Raw genomic sequence first — 26,372 nt, 5'->3', positions numbered from 1 at the left:
CGCATCGGTCTAAGAAACTGCATCTCAGTGCTAGAGGTGTCACTACAGGCCCAGGTTTGATTCCAGACTGTATCACAACCGGCCGTGATTGGGAGTCCCATAGTGCGGTGCACAATTGGCCCAGCGTCATTAGGGTTTGGCCGGGGTAGGCCGTTATTGTAAACACTAATTTGTTCTTAACTGACTTGCCTAGTTAAATAAATAATAAAGCTGTTGTCGGTAATGCGCCGTTAAACCCAATGGAAGAAAAAGCGCTACAGGCATCAATACACTGCTAACCTAAAATGTTTTACAACTAACTAAGATAGACCACTGCTTGTCATTTCCAACGGGAGCAAATGAGTCAGTGGGCAGAACAAGCACAAGCAAGCAAAATTATATTGATGCGTTCTATCATTATCTGCATATTTTCGTCAGGGAATGCCTACCGTGTCCTTCTAAACAACGTGATTCTTAACGTTTACAATGGTAAAAAATAGAAAACTTTGTTCAAAACATTTTTAGATTTGGCAAACTTTGTTCAAAATATATTTTAGATTTGGCAACAGAAAAATGTATCGAAATCAAATGTTTCATGGATGAGAAAGTGGGAATGTCTGTCAATCTATCGCGTTCACCTTCTCCCACTGTCGGAACAGGTGTTGTGCAGAAAATCCACCCCTTCTAATTTCCTTAATTTTGTGGCTAGAGTCGAACAACTATGGCTGAATTATTATCCTTATGCTTTCAAAAATACTAGTCGAATAAGACAAGGGAGAGATGACGAATTTTGGCAAAGAGACGTATTTATAGACTAATACAAATCAGTAGCGGATTTAGGTACGGGCGGCATCTTGCCGGGCGCGGAAGGGGGGGTTCGCTCAGGGCGCCATACAAGCTAGAACCGCCACATACACTTGAAACAAACCGAAAACTGCAGACAAAAATGAGTTCTGCTACTAAGATCAGTGAATGTATTTTAAACGGACAACGGAGTGAAGAGCAAATATCTCAACTAGCAAGCAAGTCGCAGCAATCTGGGTGGATTTTCGGCACATCACCCTCCAGTGGGCTTCCTCTCAAAACGCCAAGCGGATGCTTCACATTTATACATCCGGTGAAATATCTGTCTCATTGTTCTATCTGCAGCTTAGCGATTTCGACGCATACATCGGTGCTCCGGTATCAAACGTAACATAACTACGTATTACTTCTGTCTAGCTAGTAGTGTAATCGTGTGTGCGAGACTGGTGTTTTGGTGTTCGTATCTTCTAATTTCGACAGAAACGTGCAATCGGGTAAGTGCCATGCTAGCTTGCTACATTGCAATATTAGCTATGCTAGTTAGCTAGTTGGCTACAACGACAACATGGTCCCCAATTAACCATTCAGATGTTTAGCTATTCGTGTCAATCTTCAGTAAACCACTGCACTGTTAAAAAAAAAGAAGAAAAAAAAGTATATTTTGAGCTGCTCTCATCGTCCCCAGTGGTTTTCTTCGTAGTAAGTTGGTTTCTAGCCTGGTCTAGCTAACGTAACGTGGCTTTGGTCAAATCAAATTTTATTGGTCACATACCCATGGTTAGCAGATGTTAATGCGAGTGTAGCGAAATGCTTGTGTTAATGCGAGTGTTATGTTGTACATTTCAAGCCCTTTGTTGCCTTCCCTAAGTTAAGCAACATGGGAAATAAGGAGACTCTCATAACCGGAGTCTTGGTGGTATTATCTTGCTGTATCAACTGCCAAAATGTAAACAAATCTGATGTTGATGTATGGTGTCGCGGCTAGGGAACGGTTTGTGGTGGCCATTTCACTATCTCAGTATGTTACTCATTCATACTCTTTCTCTTTGTCCACTGATTTCTCAAGGTGGAGAGAATGTCAAGGCCACGATCGCCACATTATTCTCACAGGTGAATACCTTGCACACTGTTCATTTGACATGCTAGTCCAGTGTGTGGGTCAATACATTTCCTTCACAATGTTGGCTCAACTCAGCACACTGTATGAAGGGTGCTTTACAATTAAAATGTATTATTGTTTTTTGTGTTATTACAGAGGCAGTCCAAGGAGGCAAGATGCCCGGAGGTTCCCCTGGGACGACCCAGACTTCGACCCCCAGCAGGTTCTGGCTGACCTGGGCAGGCTGCCCTGGGAAGAGAGCCACAACCCTGGGGAGTCTCACGAGGACCAGTGGGTCCGCTTCATGGACGAGATCCACCCAGATGGCCACAGAAGACCTATGCCGAGAGGGAGCCTTCGGCCAAAGGGCCACAGAAGACCTATTTCCCCAGGTCTCCACAGGCCTGACCAACACCTCCCCCCAGAGGACTTCCACCATTGCAGGACCCCACCGCCCCCCCACGAGCTGGGCTACGCCGAGCGCAGGAGGCTCTACCCCCATGATGGAGGAGGGGGTGGCAGAGGAAGAGTGACAGAAGAATTCCAAAGATGCGAAGGAAAGCTGCCCCCCTCCCCGCAGAGGCTACCCAGAGAGAGGCTGCCATCACTGGCCCCGCAGCACACTCACTACAGCCCTAGCCACCACCAGAGAGCACCCTCTGCAGGTTGGAGGAGAGAAGAGGGGGACCAGAGCCAGGAGAGGTCCAGGGACCGCAGCCCCAGGGAGAGGGTTCAGGGCGGGGGGAAGTGGGAGAGGAGGGGTGAGGGTGGAGATTCTCCCGGTTCCTATAGAGACAGGAAGAGAGACGACATGCAAAGAGAGTGGAGCACCATCTCTGACCGGAACCGGAGGGAAACTGTTGAACCGGTGAATCCTGGGTAAATTTGAACAGTGTTCCGCTGGAGTTTTATGACCAAAAGCCTGAAGAAAATTGGAGAGGAGAACCCAGCTTCCTGTTTTTCTAAGTGCAAACTTCACCCTGCAAATATGTCCCTTCTGAAATAGTGTAACGAGATAGTAGTTGTAGATTTAATTGCATGGCTTAAAATGCATCACATGTTGTCGTCTCTGTGATCCTCGAGAACCACTTAAGTACATGACATAGTTGAAAACGTTACTATTATTACCCGCTGCAATCTAGAGGCTGTGCAAGCCTGTGATCTATTGGCCCTTAAATTCTATTCCTATAATACATTTTTTCCTAAATAAATCAAAAGCTACATTACAAATCAATCCAACTATTAGCTGTAGTCAGCGTAATTGTATGTCATCTGTCAGTGCTGAACCATGTCACCTGCTCTTTATGTCGACACAGGTACGGGAGGGAGACAGAGTTTAGGGAGCGCCGCCCCTCGTTGGAGAGGCCCCGGGAAGGGTACGGAGGAGGGAGGCCACTGGGGCGCAGTGGCCCCCTAGGGGGCCACAATGGCCGGGGGCCTAAAGCCCTCATCGTGGAGCATGAACATGGTATTATGAACAGCGGAGGGCCAGAACCGTACCACAACCACAGGGGCCCCGACCACAACCGGAGCCACAGCCACGACCGATTCAGTCATCATCACAACCAGGTCGGAGCCTCTGAGGAGCGGTTCAGGAAGTCAGGCAGCAGGTCCAACACTAGAGAGGAGGCCAGGCGCCAGCCTGCACATGAGAGGAGGGGGCCTATACGTGAGTCCAAAAGGGGCCCTGTCCATGAAGATAGGAGGGGGCCTATACATGAGTCCAAAAGGGGCCCTGTCCATGAAGATAGGAGGGGGCCTATACATGAGTCCAAAAGGGGCCCTGTCCATGAAGATAGGAGGGGGCCTATACATGAGTCCAAAAGAAGCCCTAACCGTCAGGGGAGAGCCAGGCCTATAGGCTTCCAGGATAGAGGTAGTCCCACGGATCCCAAGGCCAGAAACAGTACATTCCGTGGGGCAAGGGAGGCCCCAGCCCGGGGTGGCAAGAGACAGATGGGACCCTCCAGCAACCAACCCCAGCCTCTCCTCCAGGGACAGCAGGGGTACCAACCACGGGGTGCCAACTCTCAGCACTCCCCTCCAGAGCACCAGAGGTACCAACCCAGGGGAGATGACTGGGACATGGAGCCCAGAGAGGAGGAGCCCGGCTGGGCAGAAGAGAGCGACATGGAGCCCCGCTGGGAGCAGGATCGGGGACAAGGGCCACGAGGAGGCCGGCCACCGGCACGGTGCAGGATGGGACCCAGGAAACCTCAGCTTAGAGATCTCAACCCCAACTGGAACCAGCAGCAGAACAACATGGCAATGCCTCGCAAAGGCGCCGGCAAGGAGGAGACACTCATCATCAAAGTGGACATGAAGCGCACCATGGGCCAGAACAGGTAAGGTGTTTCGGGCAGCAACGTTTAGTGGTCACGGGTGAAAGGTCATGATTCTTTTTAGCGCTTGCTTTCGACTGCAGAAAGACATAGTCAGAAGCCCTGAGAATATTGACAGCTAGAGGAGGAAAGATTCGTCAAACTGATTTCTCGATTGTACAAAGCAAGGATTCTACTGTGATGGGATGCAATTTATATACCTGCGCCAAACTAACCCTTCATGGTGTGGGGCATCACTCAGTGATAAACATGGAGAATTGCCAAAGCCTTCTTTCAGCAGAGTGGCCATTTTACATTATTGTCCGTCACATTCTCAAACGCGTTTATATGAAGGTGGAATCAATTCTTGACAGCAACTCCGAGCATGCAGTTAAGAACAAATTCTGGATCTCCTGAAAAATGTGTTCCTTGCCCATCCAGAGGAGCAGAAAATGTCAGACCAGCTTTACAACAATAGAGAACAGCGATGGTACAGAAGAAGGCCAGCTTCTGAGTAGAAGGCTACCTATCGGCTGAATAACCTAATGGACCTGTAGTTCTACTTCTAACACTCATCTGCTCAGGACAGAGGTTTTCCTCATCAGTTCTTGGTTGCAACTTCCCAAAGAGCAGCCCTGACAACCAAGAGACCAACCAGCTGACGTGTGAAGAGACACCAGCTGTGTGTTTGCAAAGATTTACTGTCATCAGACCCATCTCATCCTACACAACTGAAATGATATTAACAAGCACAAGGGAATTATACAGAGCAAGGAGCCTGCATGGTGTAATGTGCTGAAGGACCTCTGGGAGGTTAAGACTGGAGAAGACCATTCTGCTACTCACTCTACAGCTTACTGGACAAAATGGAAAGGTCTTGCTGCTAACCGAACTGCGCTAACTGCAGAAGCGTCTCTCTGTTATAGTGAAGGATTGCCCATATACATATTTTGTTTGTTGAGCCTGATAAGATGTCAGTCACTGACCCACTGCATGGCTGGATCAATGTCTTGGTCTGGGGCTGACTGAAGACCATTTGGGCGGGGAAAGTGCCCTGAACTTCCGGAACATTCATTTGGAAACACCATGTTTGTTTTCAATGCCTTGAAACACTTGGAATGATCAGATCTTTTTTTTCTTCTTTTTACTGTTTTATTTAACAAGGCAAGTCCGTTAAAAACCCTCCCCAACCAAGTCTGTTAAAAACCCTCCACCAACCAAGTCCGTTAAAACCCTCCCCAACCCGGACGACGCTGAGCCAATTCTGCGCCGCACTATAGGACTTCTGACCATGGCCAGTTGTGATACAGCCTGGGATCGAACATGGGTCTGTAGTCACGCCTCTACCACTGAGATGCAGTGCCTCAGACCGCTGTGCCACCCGGGAACTCTTGATCAGCTAATCAGAGAAAGACCCCTGTGAATTGACTTATTTCAGAAGCACAGTGTTTTAGTGCTAGTCACTGCGATAAGCAATTCCCCTTCTCATGTTCTGCAAGATGATACACCAAAACACCAGCTCTAGTCAAGACAGTCAAATAGTTTCAACTTTTGTCTTTCATTCAGATCAATGTTTAAAGGTAAGTCAACATGTTCTTTCCATCATTGAGTGTGTATTGTATCCTGCAGGCTCCTAGAGGATCATTATACTTCATCTGTTAAAGAGGCAGGTTTTTTTTCTAGGACAATTTTAATTCTTTATCCAAAGTGGTTCATGCGAGATGGACACATTCCCACTGTGAAGCTTTCCAAAGACTTTAAGTGACCTCAAGCCTGGTATTGCTCACCCTCATCAACCATGATGCTCTTGAGTGTCAAAGCCTAAAGGAGTTTGAGAAATGGTTATCTTAATAATAGACTGGGACTCGATGCAACCACTGCATCACAAAACCTTTAATTCCGAGGCCAAAATCGATCCAACATTCCCATAACGTTTACGCCACAGATCCTCGGATGCCTGGCCTCTGATCTACTTGTCTTTGTTGACCACAGTGTGTTTCAATCTGCTCTCCTTTAAACAGAACTGTTCACTCAAAGAAATTGAAAGCACAGCACAGAGTTGATCTCATCTCTGAAGGACAATCCAAAGTAACGATGTTGCCCTTAAAGCAACCGAGCGCTACAGGTTCATACTACAGCTCTCTTTGAGTTCTACCAGACCAGGGTTCACAGCTTGATGCATGACGACAAGTAAAGACTGGATGCTACAGCTTAACTCATAGGGAGGTGAACAGACAAGGGAGAATCCAAGTCAGTGGATAGAGAAGCACTGTCATTAAACACTTAAGAGTAATCCACCTTCTGCATGAAATGAAGGCTTGGGTGACCAACTAGTAGACACAAGCAAGAGTGGAGAAGAGCAGAAGGCAATGTGAAGGTCTGGCGGCGATCAGGATGATGTCCAGTCAGAAAAGCAGTGCTTGATGAATGTCTGCCGATAACCACCACGATGAAGAGTGAAAACGACTTTGGGACTTAACACGTGAAAATAAAGCTTTTGGTTTGACCCTTAGAAGCTATTCCACTAACTGTACCACCACTATTGACAGTGGTACTCGTGGACTTCTCATGCAGTAAGAATCATCAAGCTCTAAGAACGTCTCTTCTCCAAGAGGCTCTCAGAACCATGACTATTGATGAACTGTCATCCATTTTGCACCAGGGAAACCGCTCTGTCAAAGTACTATGACAGTGAGGGGAAACACAACCCAGTGAGGACTAAGGTATTCCTGACAGCGAAACTGGACTCAGCCTAGTGAAATGGCCCCAGTATTAACACTTGGGAAAAAATAACTAAAATCAATGGTTCAAACCTCAAACACAGCCAATGCATCAGACAATAGTTAGTTTAGTGTGGATGAATCCTTATGAAAACAGAGTATTGCTCTCAAAAACCCCTTAGTAATAAGGTCTCCTATACTGATGGGATCTGCCCTTCGCAGTCTACACTACATACTCAAGATGCGAGCTGTTCACAGCGATAACGACTCCTTTAAGAGACCATACTGTCCAATTTAGACCGATCAAGGACAAGAACCACAATGCTGACCTTTCACCACAGCAAGTGGATCACTAACATCCAGAAGTTGATTGACGAGAAATGCAGAGAGTGAAAAAAATGGAAGAAGCATGAGCTTTCACCTTTGACCCATGCCAGTGTCCTTTACACGACCTCACACTGGCACAGGAAGTGGCAAGGGATGTAGTCGACGTTAAATGCTGTTCACTTTTACATTTTTTTGCAGGGCGATTTACACACCTTTTACGCCACATATGCTTTTAGCATAAGCATTTACGTTACCACCCGTTATCCCAACTGACATTCAGCGTTTCGGTAATACATCCCTGGAGACGAGAAATGGCTCTCTTCCTGTTGCGTTTCAAACTCCTATAGGCCTTATTTGGACTTACAAATAATTCAAACCAACAGCTCTTGTAGATGGTGTACTTAATCAGCCATTTTTCCTAAAGCTTTACAATGTAAAGGTAAGTATAGTGTGTTTTACAGATACTTTGGTCAAGGTAAGGTTGTTCAGTACAATATTAAGCTATATTATATTTATGTAGGAGATCCAGCAGATAACCACTTAACTCCCTACAGCAAATTTAATGAAGAACAAATGACTGCTGTCCCAAACTACAGTTGTTACTTAAATCACACCCTTCCACACGTTCCAGTAACCAGCTACAGCAGTACACACTCCATTAACCAGCTACAGCGGTACACGCTCCATTAACCAGCTACAGCGGTACACGCTCCATTAACCAGCTACAGCGGTACACGCTCCAGTAACCAGCTACAGCGGTACACGCTCCAGTAACCAGCTACAGCGGTACACGCTCCAGTAACCAGCTACAGCGGTACACGCTCCAGTAACCAGCTACAGCGGTACACGCTCCAGTAACCAGCTACAGCGCTCCAGTAACCAGCTACAGCGCACGCTCCAGTAACCAGCTACAGCGGTACACGCTCCATTTAACCAGCTACAGCTCCATTTAACCAGCTACAGCGGTACACGCTCCATTTAACCAGCTACAGCGGTACACGCTCCATTTAACCAGCTACAGCGGTACACGCTCCATTTAACCAGCTACAGCGGTACACGCTCCATTTAACCAGCTACAGCGGTACACGCTCCATTTAACCAGCTACAGCGGTACACGCTCCATTTAACCAGCTACAGCGGTACACGCTCCATTTAACCAGCTACAGCGGTACACGCTCCAGTAACCACTACAGCTCCATTTAACCAGCTACAGCGGTAGCTCCATTAACCAGCTACAGCGGTACACGCTCCATTTAACCAGCTACAGCGGTACACGCTCCATTAACCAGCTACAGCGGTACACGCTCCAGTAACCAGCTACAGCGGTACACGCTCCATTTAACCAGCTACAGCGGTACACGCTCCATTTAACCAGCTACAGCGGTTTAACCAGCTACAGCGGTACACGCTCCATTTAACCAGCTACAGCGGTACACGCTCCATTTAACCAGCTACAGCGGCTACAGCGCTCCATTTAACCAGCTACAGCGGCTCCATTTAACCAGCTACAGCTCCATTTAACCAGCTACAGCGGTACACGCTCCATTTAACCAGCTACAGCGGTACACGCTCCATTTAACCAGCTACAGCGGTACACGCTCCATTTAACCAGCTACAGCGGTACACGCTCCATTTAACCAGCTACAGCGGTACACGCTCCATTTAACCAGCTACAGCGGTACACGCTCCATTTAACCAGCCACAGCGGCTCCATTTAACCAGCGCTCCATTTAACCAGCCAGCAGCCACAGCGTACACGCTCCATTTAACCAGCCACAGCGGTACACGCTCCATTTAACCAGCCACAGCGGTACACGCTCCATTTAACCAGCCACAGCGGTACACGCTCCATTTAACCAGCCACAGCGGTACACGCTCCATTTAACCAGCCACAGCGGTACACGCTCCATTTAACCAGCCACAGCGGTACACGCTCCATTTAACCAGCCACAGCGGTACACGCTCCATTTAACCAGCCACAGCGGTACACGCTACAGCAGTACACGCTCCATTTACCAGCTACAGCAGTACACGCTCCATTTAACCAGCTACAGCAGTACACGCTCCATTTAACCAGCGACAGCGGTACTATTATTAATTAGCCTTGATTGTCCAACACAGTTAAGCCCTGGTATTCAGGCCTGATCCAAGAGGGTAAAGGGACTACTGCTTTTTTCCTCTCCTCCATTGCTCATCTCGCTCTCATCTACCCTCCAGCCAGCTGTGCTACTCTTCAGACCGCCAGCTGTCGTTGGATCTGGTCAATGTGGGCCGCCAGCGCCTCGACTTCCTACCCATGCTAGAGCATTCTGGGACGTACCGGGAGTCCACAATGCACTCTGGGACTTTTGCCCAGGAGATCATCACCCTGGTGCACCAGGTCAAAGGTTAGGACGCGAAATGCAGAAATACTATACACAACACAAATATGTGCATGCACACAGTCACTTGTACACACATGCACAGCCCATAGACGCTCCTTCACACACATTTAAACAGAACCTAAAGATATTTCTCTCCCTCTCTCCAGAGCATTACTTTAGGGGTGATAGTGTAAAGCTGACCGAGCGTTTCTGTGGCGCCCAAGATGGTCTGCCTGAGGAGGAGCAGGAGGAAGAGAGGCCTACTCTGAACAGGTACACACACGCCTGGGTACCACGGTGATGAGACTCTAAGAGCCATGGGTTTAGTTTAAGTCTTCAATGTGCTGTTTATAAACTGTATCTATATTTTATTCCTTCTCTCCTCTAGGCGGATCAACATGAGTCTGTCAGAGCCAGACATGGAACCTCTCTTCTCCAAAGTTTGCCGCATGCAGGTACAATGCATGTTTTTAAATGGGGAATGATTGATATGTCAATGGATGGATTCATTGGCTGATGAATTTATTGATGGTGTATTAATGTGTGTGTGTGAGATCAGAAGCAGCAGCAGGCGGTGAGTGACCCAGGAGACCTGAGACATGACCTGGAGAGGAGGAGACAGGAGAGGCTGGAAGGGGTGAAGGTCACCATCCCTGGAGGCAGGCTCTCACAGCGCCCCCTGGTTGCTGGGAGGTACTACTTACTACACACTAAAACACAGTGAAGCCATGATGGGGTTTGTGGTCCTCCACAATGAAATCGGGTAGCGGACAGTGGATCTGTCTTTTTACTATAGTACGCTCGTACATTCGTCACAAGATTTTTCAGACTGCACTGTTGTGATTTTAACAACTTGAGTGAATGATGCGTCTTGCCATAGAGATCTGACATTTACAAAATTACACTGACTGGCCAGATGGTGGCACTATAATAAGCGATTGAAAATGCAAACTTTAAAAGGTCACGCCCCTCACCTCATTTGACCTAAAGTCATACAATTCGGTACATAGGTCCCAAGTTTGCCATGGTGGATTTTCCGCCATTTTGAATGTTGTGAAAAACACTTCAAACGTTACGCTGACACCAAATGAACGATCTGCATGAAACTTGATACAGTATGCGGCATCTATGGACAAATATTTTCTAGACTAGTACCTAAAACAACATGGCCGCTGCATATAAATCAGTCACACGGGTTGTAAACATTGTCAAGACTCAACATATGCAAGAACATTAATGTCGACCACACGGTGGCGCTAAAACGGGCAGATGTTTTGTTACTATCAGTATATTCTAGTTTGAATTGTCAGTAATTGGCCGGGGGGCTGCGTCATTCATGGGGGACGGCATGTCAACAGTTGCCTTGTTTGAGTGCGAAAATGATTCCTTTCTTGGAGTTATCACTGATCTATGGATCCTTGTGTTCACCCAATCTGTCAGATCAGTGATTACCTCAAGAAGTAGAGGAAGGGTGCGTTTTTACACTTCACTGTCTCGTCATTCTCACACCCTCTGTCACAGTGACCATCATGAGGAGTATGGTAGTGGGGAAGAGGAGTTTCAGGAGGAAGACGATGGCTTCTCTTCAGGCTGGCCAGGCCTACCACAGAGAGGAGGGAGGTGGCCCGGAGAGATGGTGAGAACTGTGTGCATGTATGTGTTCACATTTAGTAGGGGTGTAGGTGGAACAGTGGAAAGGATCTGTATCTTTCTCTGAAATATCTCAGGCTTCTGACTTCTCTCGCTCTCTCTCTCTTGCTCTAACTCTCGGGCTCAGAGGAGAGGAGGCATAGTTAGACAAAACATGGGCGGCCAGCGGAGGAACAACCGGTCTCCTAATCTCCCCGGCAACCATCTGGGACCAATAAGGCAACAGAACCGCAATATTAACGGTCAGTAAGCACCCCAAAACATAAATATATAGTGAGTTCAAAACAAGAACACAAGCGTTTTCTTTTTTTCTTTGTGGAACAGCTTAATATTGCAGAAAGATTGATGGAAGCACTAATGTAATTGTCTGCATCATTTCCAATCCCCCATATCTTTTTTTGGTATACACACACACACACACACACACACACACACACACACACACACACACACACACACACACACACACACACACACACACACACACACACACACGTACATATTCATATATACACTGCTCAAAAAAATAAAGGGAACACAATGTAACTCCAAGTCAATCACACTTCTGTGAAATCAATCTGTCCACCTAGGAAGCAACACTGATTGACAATAAATGTCACATGCTGTTGTGTAAATGGAATGGACAACGGGTGGAAATTATAGGCAATTAGCAAGACACCCCCAATAAAGGAGTGGTTCTGCAGGTGGTGACCACAGACCACTTCTCAGTTCCTATTCTTCCTGGCTGATGTTTTGGTCACTTTTGAATGCTGGCGGTGCTTTCACTCTAGTGGTAGCATGAGACAGTTTCTACATATTATACACATTTTACAGACAATCTATTTTACAATAGTTATATTTTGTTTGTTTTTAGTCCTTCCTTTATTTCTGATGTTCACCCAGTTTGATTTCTATTTGTAACTGCTATTTCACAACATTTCTGAACCTATATACATTTTACAGACCCCGTATGTTTTACATGAGTTATCTTATTAGTCCCACCATTCAGCTCCATTTAACCCCTCCCATCTATCTCTCAACACCATCCGGTCCCACCCTTCAGCTCCATTCAACCCCTGCCATCTATCTCTCAACACCATCCAGTCCCACCCTTCAGCTCCATTCAACCCCTGCCATCTATCTCTCAACACCATCCAGTCCCACCCTTCAGCTCCATTCAACCCCTCCCATCTATCTCTCAACACCATCCAGTCCCACCCTTCAGCTCCATTCAACCCCTGCCATCTATCTCTCAACACCATCCAGTCCCACCCTTCAGCTCCATTCAACCCCTGCCATCTATCTCTCAACACCATCCAGCTCCATTCAACCCCTCCCATCTATCTCTCAACACCATCCATTTTGGATTTCTAATTGCCATATATTTTTCAAAATTATGTTTCTCAAAAGTACTCAAAAGGACACAAGTTAGACTGTTGTAACACACAGACCTGTTCAGACAAGCAGGTCTTCCCAACCATGTTAAGTGACCTCAATCGATCACTGATTGGTTGGTTGATTGATTGACTATGTAATTCCTACGACAGGGTCTTGACTCTGTTTACCTTCCTGTCTGGTTACATTGTCAGTCTGTTCATCTGGTTCCTAGATCTCATTCATTTCCATGTCTGACCCTGAGCGAATCAAATCCTCCCATTTAGCCAATCATCTTTTCCACTAATGGGACCATTAAAAACAGCAGGTCCGCTATGGTTGTAACTTAACACCTATATTAATTTCTCTTTCTCGCCCTCTCAGGTGCCAACTGGTGAATGGACTCTTGGATGGAGCCTGGGGTTATGTGAGGTTAGCTGTTGAGCTCAGAGGAGTGACCAGGCCAACTGTATATACAAACGTATTTGGACACCCCTTCAAATTAGTAGATTCAGCTATTTCAGCCACACCTGTAGCTGACGGGTGTATAAAGTCGAGCATACAGCCATGCAATCTCCATAGACAAACAATGGTAGTACAATTACCTTATTGAGGAGCTCAGTGACTTTCAATATGGCACTGTCATAGAATGCCACCTTTTCCAACAAGTCAGTTTGTCAAATTTCTGCCCTGCTAGAGCTGCCCCGGTCAAGTAAGTGCTGTTATTATGAAGTGAAAACGTCTTGGCGCAACAACGGCTCAGCCGTGAAGTGGTAGGCCACACAAGCTCACAGAACCGTCTGTCCTCAGTTGTAACACTCAATACAGAGTTCCAAACTGCCTCTGGACGCAATGTCAGCACGAGAATTGTTTGTCGGGAGCTTCATGAAATGGGTTTCTGTGGTAAAGCAGCTGCACACAAGCCTAAGATCACCATGTGCAATGCCAAGCGTCGCGGCTGGAGAGGTGTAATGCTCTCCGCCATTGGTCTCTGGAGCAGTGGAAATGCGTTCTCTGGAGTGATGAATCATGCTTCATCATCTGGCAGCCCTACGGAGGAATCTGGGTTTGGAGGATGCCAGGAGAACCCTACCTGGCCAAATGCCTACTGCCAAATGTAAACTTTGGAAGAGGAATAATGGTCAGGGGCTGTTTTTCATGGTTCAGGTTAGGCTCCTTAGTTCCAGTGAAGGGAAATCTTAACACTACAGCATGCAATGACATTCTATATGATTCTGTGCTTCCAACTTTGTGGCAACAGTTTGGGGAAGGCACTTCCCTATTTCAGCATGACGATGCCCCCGTGCACAAAGCAAGGTCCATACAGAAATGGTTTGTTGAGATCGGTGTGGAAGAACTTGACTTGCCTGCACAGAGCCCTGACCTCAACCCCATCGAACACCTTTGGGATGAATTAGAACACGCCTAATCGCCCAATGTGAGGCACTCCTAATCGCCCAATATCAGTTCCCAACCTCACTACTGCTCCTGTGGCTGAATGGAAGCAAGTCCCCACAGCAACATCTAGTGGAAAGCCTTCCCAGAAGAATGGAGGCTGTTATAGCAGCAAAGGGAGGACCAGCTCCATATTAATGCCCATGAATTTGGAATGAGATGTTCGATGAGCAGGTGTCCACATACTTTTGGTCATGTGAAAAGTATGTGGAGTATATTATAACAACACACGTAGACAGCCTGACCTTAGAACCGGCATCTCTTATTTTCTGCTGCTTGATTACCTGGCACCTTTTCCATTATCTGACCTACACCTGTACTGACACTGGCCAACAGAACATGTAAAGTCTCCTGACAAAGTAGTGTTGTGGGGAAGTGATGTCATAATGCAGGGGGGAGGACCCTGAGCCAGAAGGGGGACATCCTGTTATTGAGGAGCCACCTAATTCATTCATTGGTCCTTTCATTCATGAAGTATATTCTGAGTAAGTGAACACTGCTTCTTGTTGGCTGTATACATTGCTTACCGAAGGAAAAAAAATCAAATAATAGATTAATTCAAATACCATGTTGGTAAGCGTGTTGGTGTAAGGTAGTAAAAGTCCCTCTTGAGCGTAGTAGTAAAAATGCATCTCACATGAGTACAGACAATTTGGTCATTACCTGTATTAATACTCAGTATTCCCCACAGCTCTCACCTGTACACCTGTGTGAGCGCTTAAGGTCAGGTACAGAGGTGATCCTTGCTGATATTTAACAGGTGCCTACTTCCACCTAGGCCAAATGTTTAGGTAGTTACGGATAGGTCAGACTGCTATTCTATGGTCAGTGGAGACTGACCGGTGGATTGATGCCCCGCTGGACTAACCAGAGCTGACTGGGGAAGAGGATGCCCAGCTCTACAGGTGGATATCAAGTTGGGATAGTGCTTAGCAGGAACACAGGCAGGCCTTATAACCTTTAACCCCACAAGAGCAAGCAGAGGTGATATGGGATCTGGCAAAGAATCCAGTCAGACGATCACAGTGAAACGAACACAGCATTTATTTCAAATGTAGGTAGAAATACAAAGTCCATAAAAAATGTCTTTACACCACAGTACCATAGACTTTTACACAATAAAAACATCTTGACTTTTTAATCCATTTCCATTATTTCAAGTCTTTCTTTTCAGCTGCTCAGTTATGTCAGAGTTGCAATACAAATGGACAAGATACTGACTCCCACACAAACCAGGAGCTACACTGAAGTTAGAAGAGCTTATGACTGGCTATAGCAGGTTATGAATGCCCTCTGTCTGCATTAAAATACAGAAATGTCATAGCAACATGACCATTCTTCATAAGGCAGAGAGCGAGAGCAGTCCAAAAAACCCTCATGATAAGATAAATCCCACTGAGCAGCATCATTATTAATGACTTAATGTCTGTATGGTCCACCAGTGTTCTGTTGTCCTCCCAAAGATCAATCGGAAGGCCCTCTGTAATCATCTGAAAGAACTGGAGAGCAGTCAGAAACATGGTGATGGCTCCACCTAGTCTTCACCTTCTATGACGTGTCAAACTTGTTCCATGGAGGGCCGAGTGTCTGCGGGTATTCGCTGCTCCCTTGAATTAAGGTCACTGATTTTGTAAGAATTCAAGACCTAAACAGCAGACAGTAGGCCCCCCCATGGAATGAGTTTGACACCCCTGGTATGCCAAAGTCTGTGATCCCGCAGCTTGGCTAGACGGGCAGTGTGAGGGTGAACACGGTCAACTTTCTGCCCCTTTTGGTTCTGCGTGTGTGACTGGGGAGACCCTGTGTGTATGTGAGGGGAGCGGTCTCCGGTGATGGCTCAGAGGCGAGGGTCGCAGGGCAGCGGGCGGAACGCCACCTCAATATTCTCCTCCATGATGATGTCATAGCGACACATCAGCGGGCTGGAGGGGTAAAAGAAAGGTATAGTTGGAGGATGACTGGGGAGAGGTGGGAGGGAGGATGACTGGGGAGAGAGGAGGGAGGGAGGATGACTGGGGAGAGGGGAGGGAGGGAGGATGACTGGGGAGAGGGGAGGGAGGGAGGATGACTGGGGAGAGGGGAGGGAGGGAGGATGACTGGGGAGAGGGGAGGGAGGATGACTGGGGAGAGAGGAGGGAGGATGACTGGGGAGAGGTGGGAGGGAGGATGACTGGGGAGAGAGGAGGGAGGGAGGATGACTGGGGAGAGGTGGGAGGGAGGATGACTGGGGAGGAGGGAGGAGGGAGGGAGGATGACTGGGGAGAGAGGAGGGAGGGAGGATGACTGGGGAGAGGTGGGAGGGAGGATGACTGGGAAGAGGCGGGAGGGAGGATGACTGGGGAGAGGTGGGAGGGAGGATGACTGGGGAGAGAGGAGGGAGGGAGGATGACTGGGGAGAGAGGAGGGAGGGAGGATGACTGGGGAGAGGTGGGAGGGAGGATGACTGGGAAGAGGCGGGAGGGAGGATGACTGGGGAGAGGCGGGAGGGAGGATGACTGGGGAGAGGCGGGGGAGGGAGGATGACTGGGGAGAGGCGGGAGGGAGGATGACTGGGGAGAGGCGGGAGGGAGGATGACTGGGGAGAGAGGAGGGAGGGAGGATGACTGGGTAGAGGCGGGAGGGAGGATGACTGGGGAGAGGCGGGAGGGAGGATGACTGGGGAGAGGCGGGAGGGAGGATGACTGGGGAGAGGCGGGAGGGAGGATGACTGGGGAGAGGCGGGAGGGAGGATGACTGGGGGGAGAGGTGGGAGGGAGGATGACTGGGGAGAGGTGGGAGGGAGGATGACTGGGGAGAGGTGGGAGGGAGGATGACTGGGGAGAGGTGGGAGGGAGGATGACTGGGGAGAGGTGGGGGGAGGATGACTGGGGAGGGAGGATGACTGGGGAGAGGTGGGGGGAGGATGACTGGGGAGAGAGGCGGGAGGGAGATGACTGGGGAGAGAGGCGGGAGGGAGGATGACTGGGGAGAGAGGAGGGAGGGAGGATGACTGGGGAGAGAGGAGGGAGGGAGGATGACTGGGGAGAGAGGAGGGAGGGATGAGGGAGGGAGGGAGGATGACTGGGGAGAGAGGAGGGAGGGAGGATGACTGGGGAGAGAGGAGGGAGGGAGGATGACTGGTGAGAGGTGGGAGGGAGGATGACTGGGGAGAAGCGGGAGGGAGGATGACTGGGGAGAGAGGAGGGAGGGAGGATGACTGGTGAGAGGTGGGAGGGAGGATGACTGGGGAGAGGCGGGAGGGAGGATGACTGGGAAGAGAGGAGGGAGGGAGGATGACTGGGGAGAGAGGCGGGAGGGAGGATGACTGGGGAGAGAGGCGGGAGGGAGGATGACTGGGGAGAGAGGCGGGAGGGAGGATGACTGGGGAGAGAGGCGGGAGGGAGGATGACTGGGGAGAGGAGGGAGGGAGGATGACTGGGGAGAGGAGGGAGGGAGGATGACTGGTGAGAGGAGGGAGGGAGGATGACTGGTGAGAGGAGGGAGGGAGGATGACTGGTGAGAGGCGGGGGAGGGAGGATGACTGGGAAGAGCGGAGGGAGGGAGGATGACTGGGGAGAGAGGAGGGAGGGAGGATAACTGGGGAGAGAGGAGGGAGGGAGGATGACTGGGGAGAGAGGAGGGAGGGAGGATGACTGGGGAGAGAGGAGGGAGGGAGGATGACTGGGGAGAGAGGAGGGAGGGAGGATGACTGGGGAGAAGCGGGAGGGAGGATGACTGGGGAGAGAGGAGGGAGGGAGGATGACTGGGGAGAGAGGAGGGAGGGAGGATGACTGGGGAGAGAGGAGGGAGGGAGGATGACTGGGGAGAGAGGAGGGAGGGAGGATGACTGGGGAGAGAGGAGGGAGGGAGGATGACTGGTGAGAGGAGGGAGGGAGGATGGCTGGTGAGAGGCGGGAGGGAGGATGACTGGGAAGAGAGGAGGGAGGGAGGATGACTGGGAAGAGGTGGGAGGGAGGATGACTGGGGAGAGGTGGGAGGGAGGATGACTGGGGAGAGGTGGGGGGAGGATGACTGGGGAGGGAGGATGACTGGGGAGAGGTGGGGGGAGGATGACTGGGGAGAGAGGCGGGAGGGAGGATGACTGGGGAGAGAGGCGGGAGGGAGGATGACTGGGGAGAGAGGAGGGAGGGAGGATGACTGGGGAGAGAGGAGGGAGGGAGGATGACTGGGGAGAGAGGAGGGAGGGAGGATGACTGGGGAGAGAGGAGGGAGGGAGGATGACTGGGGAGAGAGGAGGGAGGGAGGATGACTGGGGAGAGAGGAGGGAGGGAGGGATGAGGGAGGGAGGGAGGATGACTGGGGAGAGAGGAGGGAGGGAGGATGACTGGGGAGAGAGGAGGGAGGGAGGATGACTGGTGAGAGGTGGGAGGGAGGATGACTAAAAGAAGGAGGGAGGGAGGATGACTGGGGAGAGAGGAGGGAGGGAGGATGACTGGTGAGAGGTGGGAGGGAGGATGACTGGGGAGAAGCGGGAGGGAGGATGACTGGGAAGAGAGGAGGGAGGGAGGATGACTGGGGAGAGAGGCGGGAGGGAGGATGACTGGGGAGAGAGGCGGGAGGGAGGATGACTGGGGAGAGAGGCGGGAGGGAGGATGACTGGGGAGAGAGGCGGGAGGGAGGATGACTGGGGAGAGAGGCGGGAGGGAGGATGACTGGGAAGAGAGGAGGGAGGGAGGATGACTGGTGAGAGGAGGGAGGGAGGATGACTGGTGAGAGGAGGGAGGGAGGATGACTGGTGAGAGGAGGGAGGGAGGATGACTGGTGAGAGGCGGGAGGGAGGATGACTGGGAAGAGCGGAGGGAGGGAGGATGACTGGGGAGAGAGGAGGGAGGGAGGATAACTGGGGAGAGAGGAGGGAGGGAGGATGACTGGGGAGAGAGGAGGGAGGGAGGATGACTGGGGAGAGAGGAGGGAGGGAGGATGACTGGGGAGAGAGGAGGGAGGGAGGATGACTGGGGAGAAGCGGGAGGGAGGATGACTGGGGAGAGAGGAGGGAGGGAGGATGACTGGGGAGAGAGGAGGGAGGGAGGATGACTGGGGAGAGAGGAGGGAGGGAGGATGACTGGGGAGAGAGGAGGGAGGGAGGATGACTGGTGAGAGGAGGGAGGGAGGATGGCTGGTGAGAGGCGGGAGGGAGGATGACTGGGAAGAGAGGAGGGAGGGAGGATGACTGGGAAGAGAGGAGGGAGGGAGGATGACTGGGGAGAGAGGAGGGAGGGAGGATGACTGGGGAGAGGAGGAGGGAGGATGACTGGGGAGAGAGGAGGGAGGATGACTGGGGAGAGGTGGGAGGGAGGATGACTGGGGAGAGGTGGGAGGGAGGATGACTGGGGAGAGAGGAGGGAGGGAGGATGACTGGTGAGAGGTGGGAGGGAGGATGACTGGGGAGAGAGGAGGGAGGGAGGATGACTGGGGAGAGAGGCGGGAGGGAGGATGACTGTGGAGAGAGGAGGGAGGGAGGGAGGATGACTGGGGAGAGAGGAGGGAGGGAGGATGACTGGGGAGAGAGGAGGGAGGGAGGGAGGATGACTGGGGAGAGAGGAGGGAGGGAGGATGACTGGGGAGAGAGGAGGGAGGGAGGATGACTGGGGAGAGAGGGAGGGAGGGAGGATGACTGGGGAGAGAGGAGGGAGGGAGGGAGGGAGGATGACTGGGGAGAGAGGAGGGAGGGAGGAGGATGACTGGGAAGAGGTGAGGGAGGGAGGGAGGATGACTGGGGAGAGGGGAGGGAGGGAGGGAGGATGACTGGGGAGAGGGGGGGGAGGGAGGATGACTGGGGAGAGAGGGAGGGAGGGAGGATGACTGGGGAGAGAGGAGGGAGGGAGGGAGGGAGGGAGGATGACTGGGGAGAGAGGAGGGAGGGAGGGAGGATGACTGGGAAGAGGGGAGGGAGGGAGGGAGGATGACTGGGGAGAGGGGAGGGAGGGAGGGAGGATGACTGGGGAGAGGCGGGGGGGAGGGAGGATGACTGGGGAGAGAGGAGGAAGGGAAAAGTGTGTGTGGGGGGGTCTCACCTGTCGGGTTGCTCCAGGGGGGTGAGGCGAATGTGGAGTAGTCTGATTTTGTAGCGAGGGCCTATCATATTGCCGCTTGCGATGCGGAGGGATATCTTCTGGACGGGCTGCAGGTCCTCATCAAACTGGACCAACAGACGGGTGGAGGTGTACTGCTCAAACTTGAACCGCTTACTGTGGAGGAGAGGAATGGAGAGGGTAAGTGGGATAGAGAGTTAAGAGGTCTTACTGTCATGTGTATCTGTGTGTGTGAGACTTACCGGTCTATGCGTGCCTCACTGAAGTTCCTGCCACTGTGTAGTCTGAGGATGACGACTCCCCAGCGCAGGTACTGGTTCCATGTCACCATGTCCACCCTGTAGCTGGTCTCTACACACACAGGACACACACTGTGTTATACACACACAATTCATATTTGAGAAATCACTGCTATAGAAGCATTATGTATGTTAATCACTGATTGATAGTAAGGGGTGTGGGACTTACTTTGATAAGGTAATGTGGCAGTGGTGGTGAAATAGGCCTTGGTCTGACCCAATCGCAACAGAGTATCCCTCCACCTGCTGATGTCGTAACCTGCGGGGTAACCATGGATACATCATTTAGGATGGTTGGTATGGCAATCAAACTACTTGATAGAAGATTTGATGACAAACACATTTTCCCATGTTTACAGATTGAGTGAGATTTTGGGTTTAGTTGGAAGGTTGTCCTTTCACCTAGCATGGGACAGGGGCGGGCTTAAAGGCTTCACACTGCAGACACCGCCCATCCAGGAAGTCGCTGTAGGAGGAGCAAGGGTAGCCTGTGAGGCTGCAGGTCCGGTTGAGAGCACACAGGTACAGGAACACAGAGCGCTGGTGGTCACACACAAAATACGACTTCCCTACGAAAGAGAAAAGCTGTGAGTTATAACAAGAGTTATTGTGTGTGTGTGTGTGTGTGTGTGTGTGTGTGTTAGTCTCACCTGAGAAGATGGTCTTGGGGCAGCCTGGCTGGTCAGATCCTCCGTTGGCATAGTAGTCAATATGGCCATGTTGACCTCTGAGACCAAACGCTACGTGAAAAAAATAGGAAGATCCCAAAGTTACAGATAATACAGGACATGAAATTACACTCATCACAAAAACACCTAGAGAATCCCTCGCCCCCCACACAAAACACACAGCATGTCAGTACTTGCAGTTCATGTCAGTGTGTAGTACGTCTACAAACATGGCATCTGAAGGGTCTAGTCTCTCCTCAGCAGTTGCTCCAGTGAACATGGGCCCTGCTGGGTCCAGACCTGGACAACAATGAATCAATTAATACATTCATTAATGCATCAATAAATGAAGTCAATCAATCAAATAGTAGCTTTTCAGTCACAAACAGTCTCTCTCCTACCTGTAATGCGGCCAATCTTGCCCTTCAGGTTTGCTCCTACAAACCCAGCTAGGTGAGCTCCTAGACTCACCCCGATCAGGTGGATTGAACTCAGAGGCGCTCCCTCCTCCTAAACACACACAGTGAACAATTAGCAACATTGACACAAGACTCATAGAACAACTGATCAATGAGTCACAGAAAACGAGCAATATCCCACTCCCACCACACACACACACACACCTGCATGCTGAGTATGAAGCCGGTGAGGTTATTGGCAGCCTGTCGGGTGTTGGCCACAGCAGTGAAGTAGTTAAGGTTAGCAGCTCCTCTGTTCCAGTCCACCACCAGGATGTTCATGTCCTCCTGCTCAGACAGCAGCTGGACGATGTGATCCACCCAGACAGGAGGGGCCCCAGTGGGCCGGTAGCCATGGATGACGAAGGCCGTGGGCAGGGAGAAGTTGAAGAGTGGCTGGTAGGACAGGTGGTGGTGGTTCACCTCTCTGCCGCAGCGCAGGTTAGACCTAGTGGAAGGAGGGGAATACTTTTATGTGGAAAATGCGTCATTTTTACTTTTTAACCGAACCGCAGACACACACATTCATGTTCACACACACACTCTAACCTACTTGGTGTAGAGCAGCAGCTTAACATTCAGGGTGGTCCCAAGGAAGCACTCATGGAAGTCCAGGTCTGTAAAGTCATCACACAGTTCACCTACACCATTCTTCTGGCCTGGGGAGAGAAGGGGAGGATGTGTACATGTGCTCATTGATACCCTGCTAGGTCAGCATCAGGTCATTCTCTGATCTTACTGTGAACCCCAATGCATTCTTCTTTCCTTATGCATTTAAACATGAGCAGACAGCTGGTGAATGAAGGCAGTGAATACCGAAGATTTGCATTTATAAAAGATAGATAAGCACTGGCCTAACTCTGACCTCTTTACATTGCTATTCACCCCTACCATTCTGTCTCACTTTCTCCCCCTCCCCTAGCCACTGTTCTTTGTCACAGGTGAACGGTTAAAGGTGCCGGTCTGAACCTTGCTCTGGAAAATTATCCTGCTCTGTGGTTTGTTTTGCTTTGTGATACTGTAGTGTCCCTCCTTGACTGCAGCCAGGCGTTGACTGTATGGCGCTAGGGGCTTTAGCCTTTTACCATGTAGCATTAACCACAAGACAGCATCATCAGTTTTACCATGTAGCATTGAGTGTCATGATTCGGTAGCATTAGCATGTAGCATGTTAACATTCAAACCACATTGGTTATTGGTGTTAGCATGTAGGCTAGCTCCCAGTGTCATGCTAGCGGCTTTAGTGGTGATCCATGCTCTCTAATTAGCAGATTGTCCTCTGCTGTTACTCTCAATTGGATCACGGTGCTATAAAAAAGCAGCTCATCCTGTCACAGCTTTCTATCTTCCTCTGTGGCCCCAATCCCCTTTCTCAACAATCTTCCTGTCCTCAATTCATGACCCGTGACCTCACAGAAGTACACACACACACTGCACACTCGAATTTCTCCACTCAGGGATAGTTGGGGAAGAGGAGGCACATACATGTCAGTTATTTGAGTCAGTTCTGGAGAGAGTGTAGAATGACGTCTGAAACCTGGAGTCTGCTAACACCGTGGTTCTCAAAACTCCTCAGCGACCCCCGTTGTTTTAACAAATTTGTTGTAGCTCTGAACTAATTCCAAATGTGGCCAATGTGCCCAATGCAGTTTCACGTAGAAATGTGACTCATTTCACCACCCCCGCACAGGACTAAGATTTAAGATCAAAGGCCTGATCACCTGCATGCCCACCAATGTTGTTTACATGTTGAAATGTCCCTGTGGTCTGTCTTACACAGGGAAAAGCTGTAGAAGCATTAAGACGCGGATCAGTGAGCACCGCCGCATATAAGGACAGGTGAGACAAAAAACCCTGTTGCTGTTCATTTTGAACAAGCTGGACATCCTGTTAGTTCTCTGAGACACATTGGAATAGAAATGGTCAAGATGTCACGGAGGGGAGGAAGATGGAGAGGAAACTTCTTCAAAGGGAATCTTTCTGGATCCACAGGCTGAACACACTGCCTCCTCTTGGCCTCCACAGTCTCTTCTTGGCCTTAATTCGACTTAAACTCATTTTTATAGTTCCAAAATGTCCAAATGATTCGTGTACTTTTTCACCCAAATTGAATATTCTAGGTGTGTATATATTTTACTGTAAATATATATATATATTTTACTGTAAATATTGATCACATTCCTGGTGTATGGTCATATATTTTGATGAATGTTAATATTGTGCACAATGTTGATATTGTGCACTTATGTTATATATTTGTACCTCCTGTTTCAGGAAGTGTCACTGAGTACTGCCCATATATATATATATAGGACCTTCCACCCCAACCTGGGATACGGATGCCTGATGAAGACCTACGTGTCAAAAACATTCTTATAATAAAATCACCGGGCAACATGAGCAGCAGTGTGCCGTGTTTAATTATTATTATTAATTGTTTTTAGCTTTTTCAGCTCTGGTTCACCTAGTCAAGGGCTTGATGATTAGTTGACAAGTTGAATCAGGTGTGCTAGCTGTGGAATAGATGAAACACATGGAACGGCTGGAAGTCCCGGGGGAGAGGTTGGAGAAACACTGTGCTAACAGATGCGAGACAGAAAACAACACTTTTCTCTCTCTGTAAACTGTGGGATAGAGGGGTGATAGGGTCAGAACAGGCAGACCTCACAGAACTAGCTCAACACCCACACACACACTTTGATCATGTAAATATTAATCTTACCTTTGCAGAGCATGAGGGAGCCCACCAAACCGAGGAGTTGCCAGAGTAACATCCTTACAACCAAGAAGGAGGGAGATACTAGAGGGAGGTTTGTCTGAGAGAGGAAAGAATGGGAGCTCCTAGTAATACAGAGAGCGGAGGGAGGGAGGGAGCAGGGGAGGGAAGAGCTAACTGACCAGAGCAGAGAGAGAGATGTTGAGGTGACTAGGTGTGTGGGTATCTGGGTGAACCAATAAAACTCTTGAGTAGAGCAACACGCTCACTGCCAACAAAACACAAACACACTGCCAACACAGAGGAGAAGGATCGATGGAAGGAGAGAGACGAAGTACATCAGTATATAATAGTCATTCTAACCGTATTTCTTTATTCCTACTGGATCCTATACTTTTTTTGTCTTTGGTAATATTTAGTGCTAATAAAGCATTATTGACTTGTACTGCAAGAGGGGAAAGAGAAGGCTCGAGACATGACACTTACTATTATTCTCCTCTGTTTCCAATGAGTCACCATGTACCTCCTAATCAGTCTTTCTCCATCTCTCCTTCCTTGCCTCAACTTTATGCTCTATTCTCTATTCTCTCCATCCCTCTCTCATACTATCTGCCTCTATGTACTCAATTCCATCAATCGCAACTCTCCCATACATGTGAGGACCTGGTTGTCGCTGGCCAGCCCAGGCTGGAGTGCTCTCTGTGGGGCAGCTGTGTTCTGACAGGAGCATCTCCCTATGGAGTTCCACATGAGCAGGGTTATTAATAGCATCAGAGCTGTGGTAACACTAACTGTCCCTGCTTATAGCCACTATTTACTGACTACAGCATTAAATGTACAGTATGGGCTTTAAATACATATAATTTAAAGGCAGAGTACAGGGCAGAGGCATCAAAAGCAATAAATCAGAAGTTGTCCAACCCTGCCCATTTCCCTGGTTACCTCTGAGAATCTTTTATAATGGTCCCGGCTGCAGGGCATGTATACTTACACATTTGTAATGTATACTTATGAATACTTATTGTATGTCCCATTGCTGCCTGGTTCAAAGTTTCCCATCTATTTGAACTTCAATTGTGTAGGCTAATACCAGTTGAGGTGGTTTAGTTCAGGGGCCAATGCAGTGGCCTTCTGTTCATTCGATGATTTGGACCATGGACTGGGTAAGGGGTTGGTCTATGGAGTCTTAGACCAACAAGTTTAGGGCAGGGTCAGACAGCATTCCTCCTGAAGAGCTACTCTCCAGAGGACCTTGATTCTCCAGGTGGGGAGCCAGGTCCTGATCATTCTCCAGGTGAGGAGCTAGGACAAGATCATTCTCCAGTTGAAGAGTCAAGTCCTGATCATTCTCCAGGTGGGGAGTCAGGTCCTGATCATTCTCCATGTGTGGAGCCAGGTCCTGATCATTCTCCAGGTGGGGAGCCAGGTCCTGATCATTCTCTAGGTGAAGAGTCAGGTCCTGATCATTCTCCAGGTGAAGAGTCAGGTCCTGATCATTCTCCAGGTGAAGAGTCAGGTCCTGATCATTCTCCAGGTGAAGAGTCAGGTCCTGATCATTCTCCAGGTGGGGAGCCAGGTCCTGATCATTCTCCAGTTGAATTGTCAGGTCCTGATCATTCTCCATGTGTGGAGCCAGGTCCTGATCATTCTCCAAAGGAGAGTCAGGTCCTGATCATTCTCTAGGTGAAGAGTCAGGTCCTCATCATTCTCCAGGTGAAGAGTCAGGTCCTGATCATTCTCCAGGTGGGGAGCCAGGTCCTGATCATTCTCCAGTTGAAGAGTCAGGTCCTGATCATTCTCTAGGTGAAGAGTCAGGTCCTGATCATTCTCTAGGTGAAGAGTCAGGTCCTGATCATTCTCTAGGTGAAGAGTCAGGTCCTGATCATTCTCTAGGTGAAGAGTCAGGTCCTGATCATTCTCTAGGTGAAGAGTCAGGTCCTGATCATTCTCCAGTTGAAGAGTCAGGTCCTGATTATTCTCCAGTTGAAGAGTCAGGTCCTGATAATTCTAAAGTTGAAGAGTCAGGTCCTGATCATTCTCCATGTGTGGAGCCAGGTCCTCATCCTCCAGGTGAAGAGTCAGGTCCTGATCATTCTCTAGGTGGGGA

The 26,372-nt window shown here is 49.5% G+C and overlaps 1 protein-coding gene, 1 long non-coding RNA gene and 1 pseudogene across 4 annotated transcripts; 2 read left to right on the top strand and 1 right to left on the bottom strand.

Moving 5' to 3' along the window:
- Positions 1-907: 907 nt before the first annotated feature.
- LOC123991283 (BCLAF1 and THRAP3 family member 3-like) lies at positions 908-13,890 on the top strand. Of its 3 annotated transcripts, none has more exons than XM_046292720.1 (12): positions 908-1,277; positions 1,850-1,893; positions 2,039-2,761; positions 3,199-3,581; positions 3,630-4,227; positions 9,468-9,637; positions 9,781-9,886; positions 10,002-10,068; positions 10,173-10,306; positions 11,135-11,249; positions 11,391-11,505; positions 13,022-13,890. In XM_046292720.1, the coding sequence occupies exons 2-12, from the start codon at positions 1,859-1,861 to the stop codon at positions 13,033-13,035; spliced, it is 2,460 nt and encodes an 819-aa protein (XP_046148676.1). In that variant the 5' UTR covers positions 908-1,277; positions 1,850-1,858; the 3' UTR covers positions 13,036-13,890. The 3 variants fall into 3 exon arrangements, with proteins under 3 accessions (XP_046148676.1, XP_046148675.1, XP_046148674.1); XM_046292719.1 differs by having other exon boundaries at positions 3,199-3,647; positions 3,696-4,227; XM_046292718.1 differs by having other exon boundaries at positions 911-1,277; positions 3,199-4,227.
- A 1,228-nt stretch (positions 13,891-15,118) lies between these two features.
- Positions 15,119-24,403, bottom strand: LOC123991280 (annotated as a pseudogene).
- On the top strand, positions 20,703-23,949 carry LOC123991281. Its single transcript, XR_006830774.1, has 3 exons — positions 20,703-21,010; positions 23,330-23,388; positions 23,824-23,949. It is a non-coding gene; the product is annotated as an uncharacterized LOC123991281 (long non-coding RNA).
- Positions 24,404-26,372: the final 1,969 nt, after the last annotated feature.

This window comes from Oncorhynchus gorbuscha, linkage group LG12 (genome assembly GCF_021184085.1).
Source record: "Oncorhynchus gorbuscha isolate QuinsamMale2020 ecotype Even-year linkage group LG12, OgorEven_v1.0, whole genome shotgun sequence".
In the NCBI taxonomy this organism is placed as follows: domain Eukaryota; kingdom Metazoa; phylum Chordata; class Actinopteri; order Salmoniformes; family Salmonidae; genus Oncorhynchus; species Oncorhynchus gorbuscha.
The sequence above is the reverse complement of the archived record's forward strand: the minus strand, read 5'-3'. Positions and strand labels throughout refer to the sequence as shown.

Bases quoted from the DNA above. Each gene is read 5' to 3' on its own strand.
- LOC123991283 (XM_046292718.1), top strand. From the start codon at position 1,859: ATGTCAAGGCCACGATCGCCACATTATTCTCACAG. The intron at 4,228-9,467 runs GTAAGGTGTTTC...TCTACCCTCCAG, and splicing joins CGCACCATGGGCCAGAACAG to CCAGCTGTGCTACTCTTCAG. The intron at 11,250-11,390 runs GTGAGAACTGTG...TCTCGGGCTCAG, and splicing joins GGAGGTGGCCCGGAGAGATG to AGGAGAGGAGGCATAGTTAG.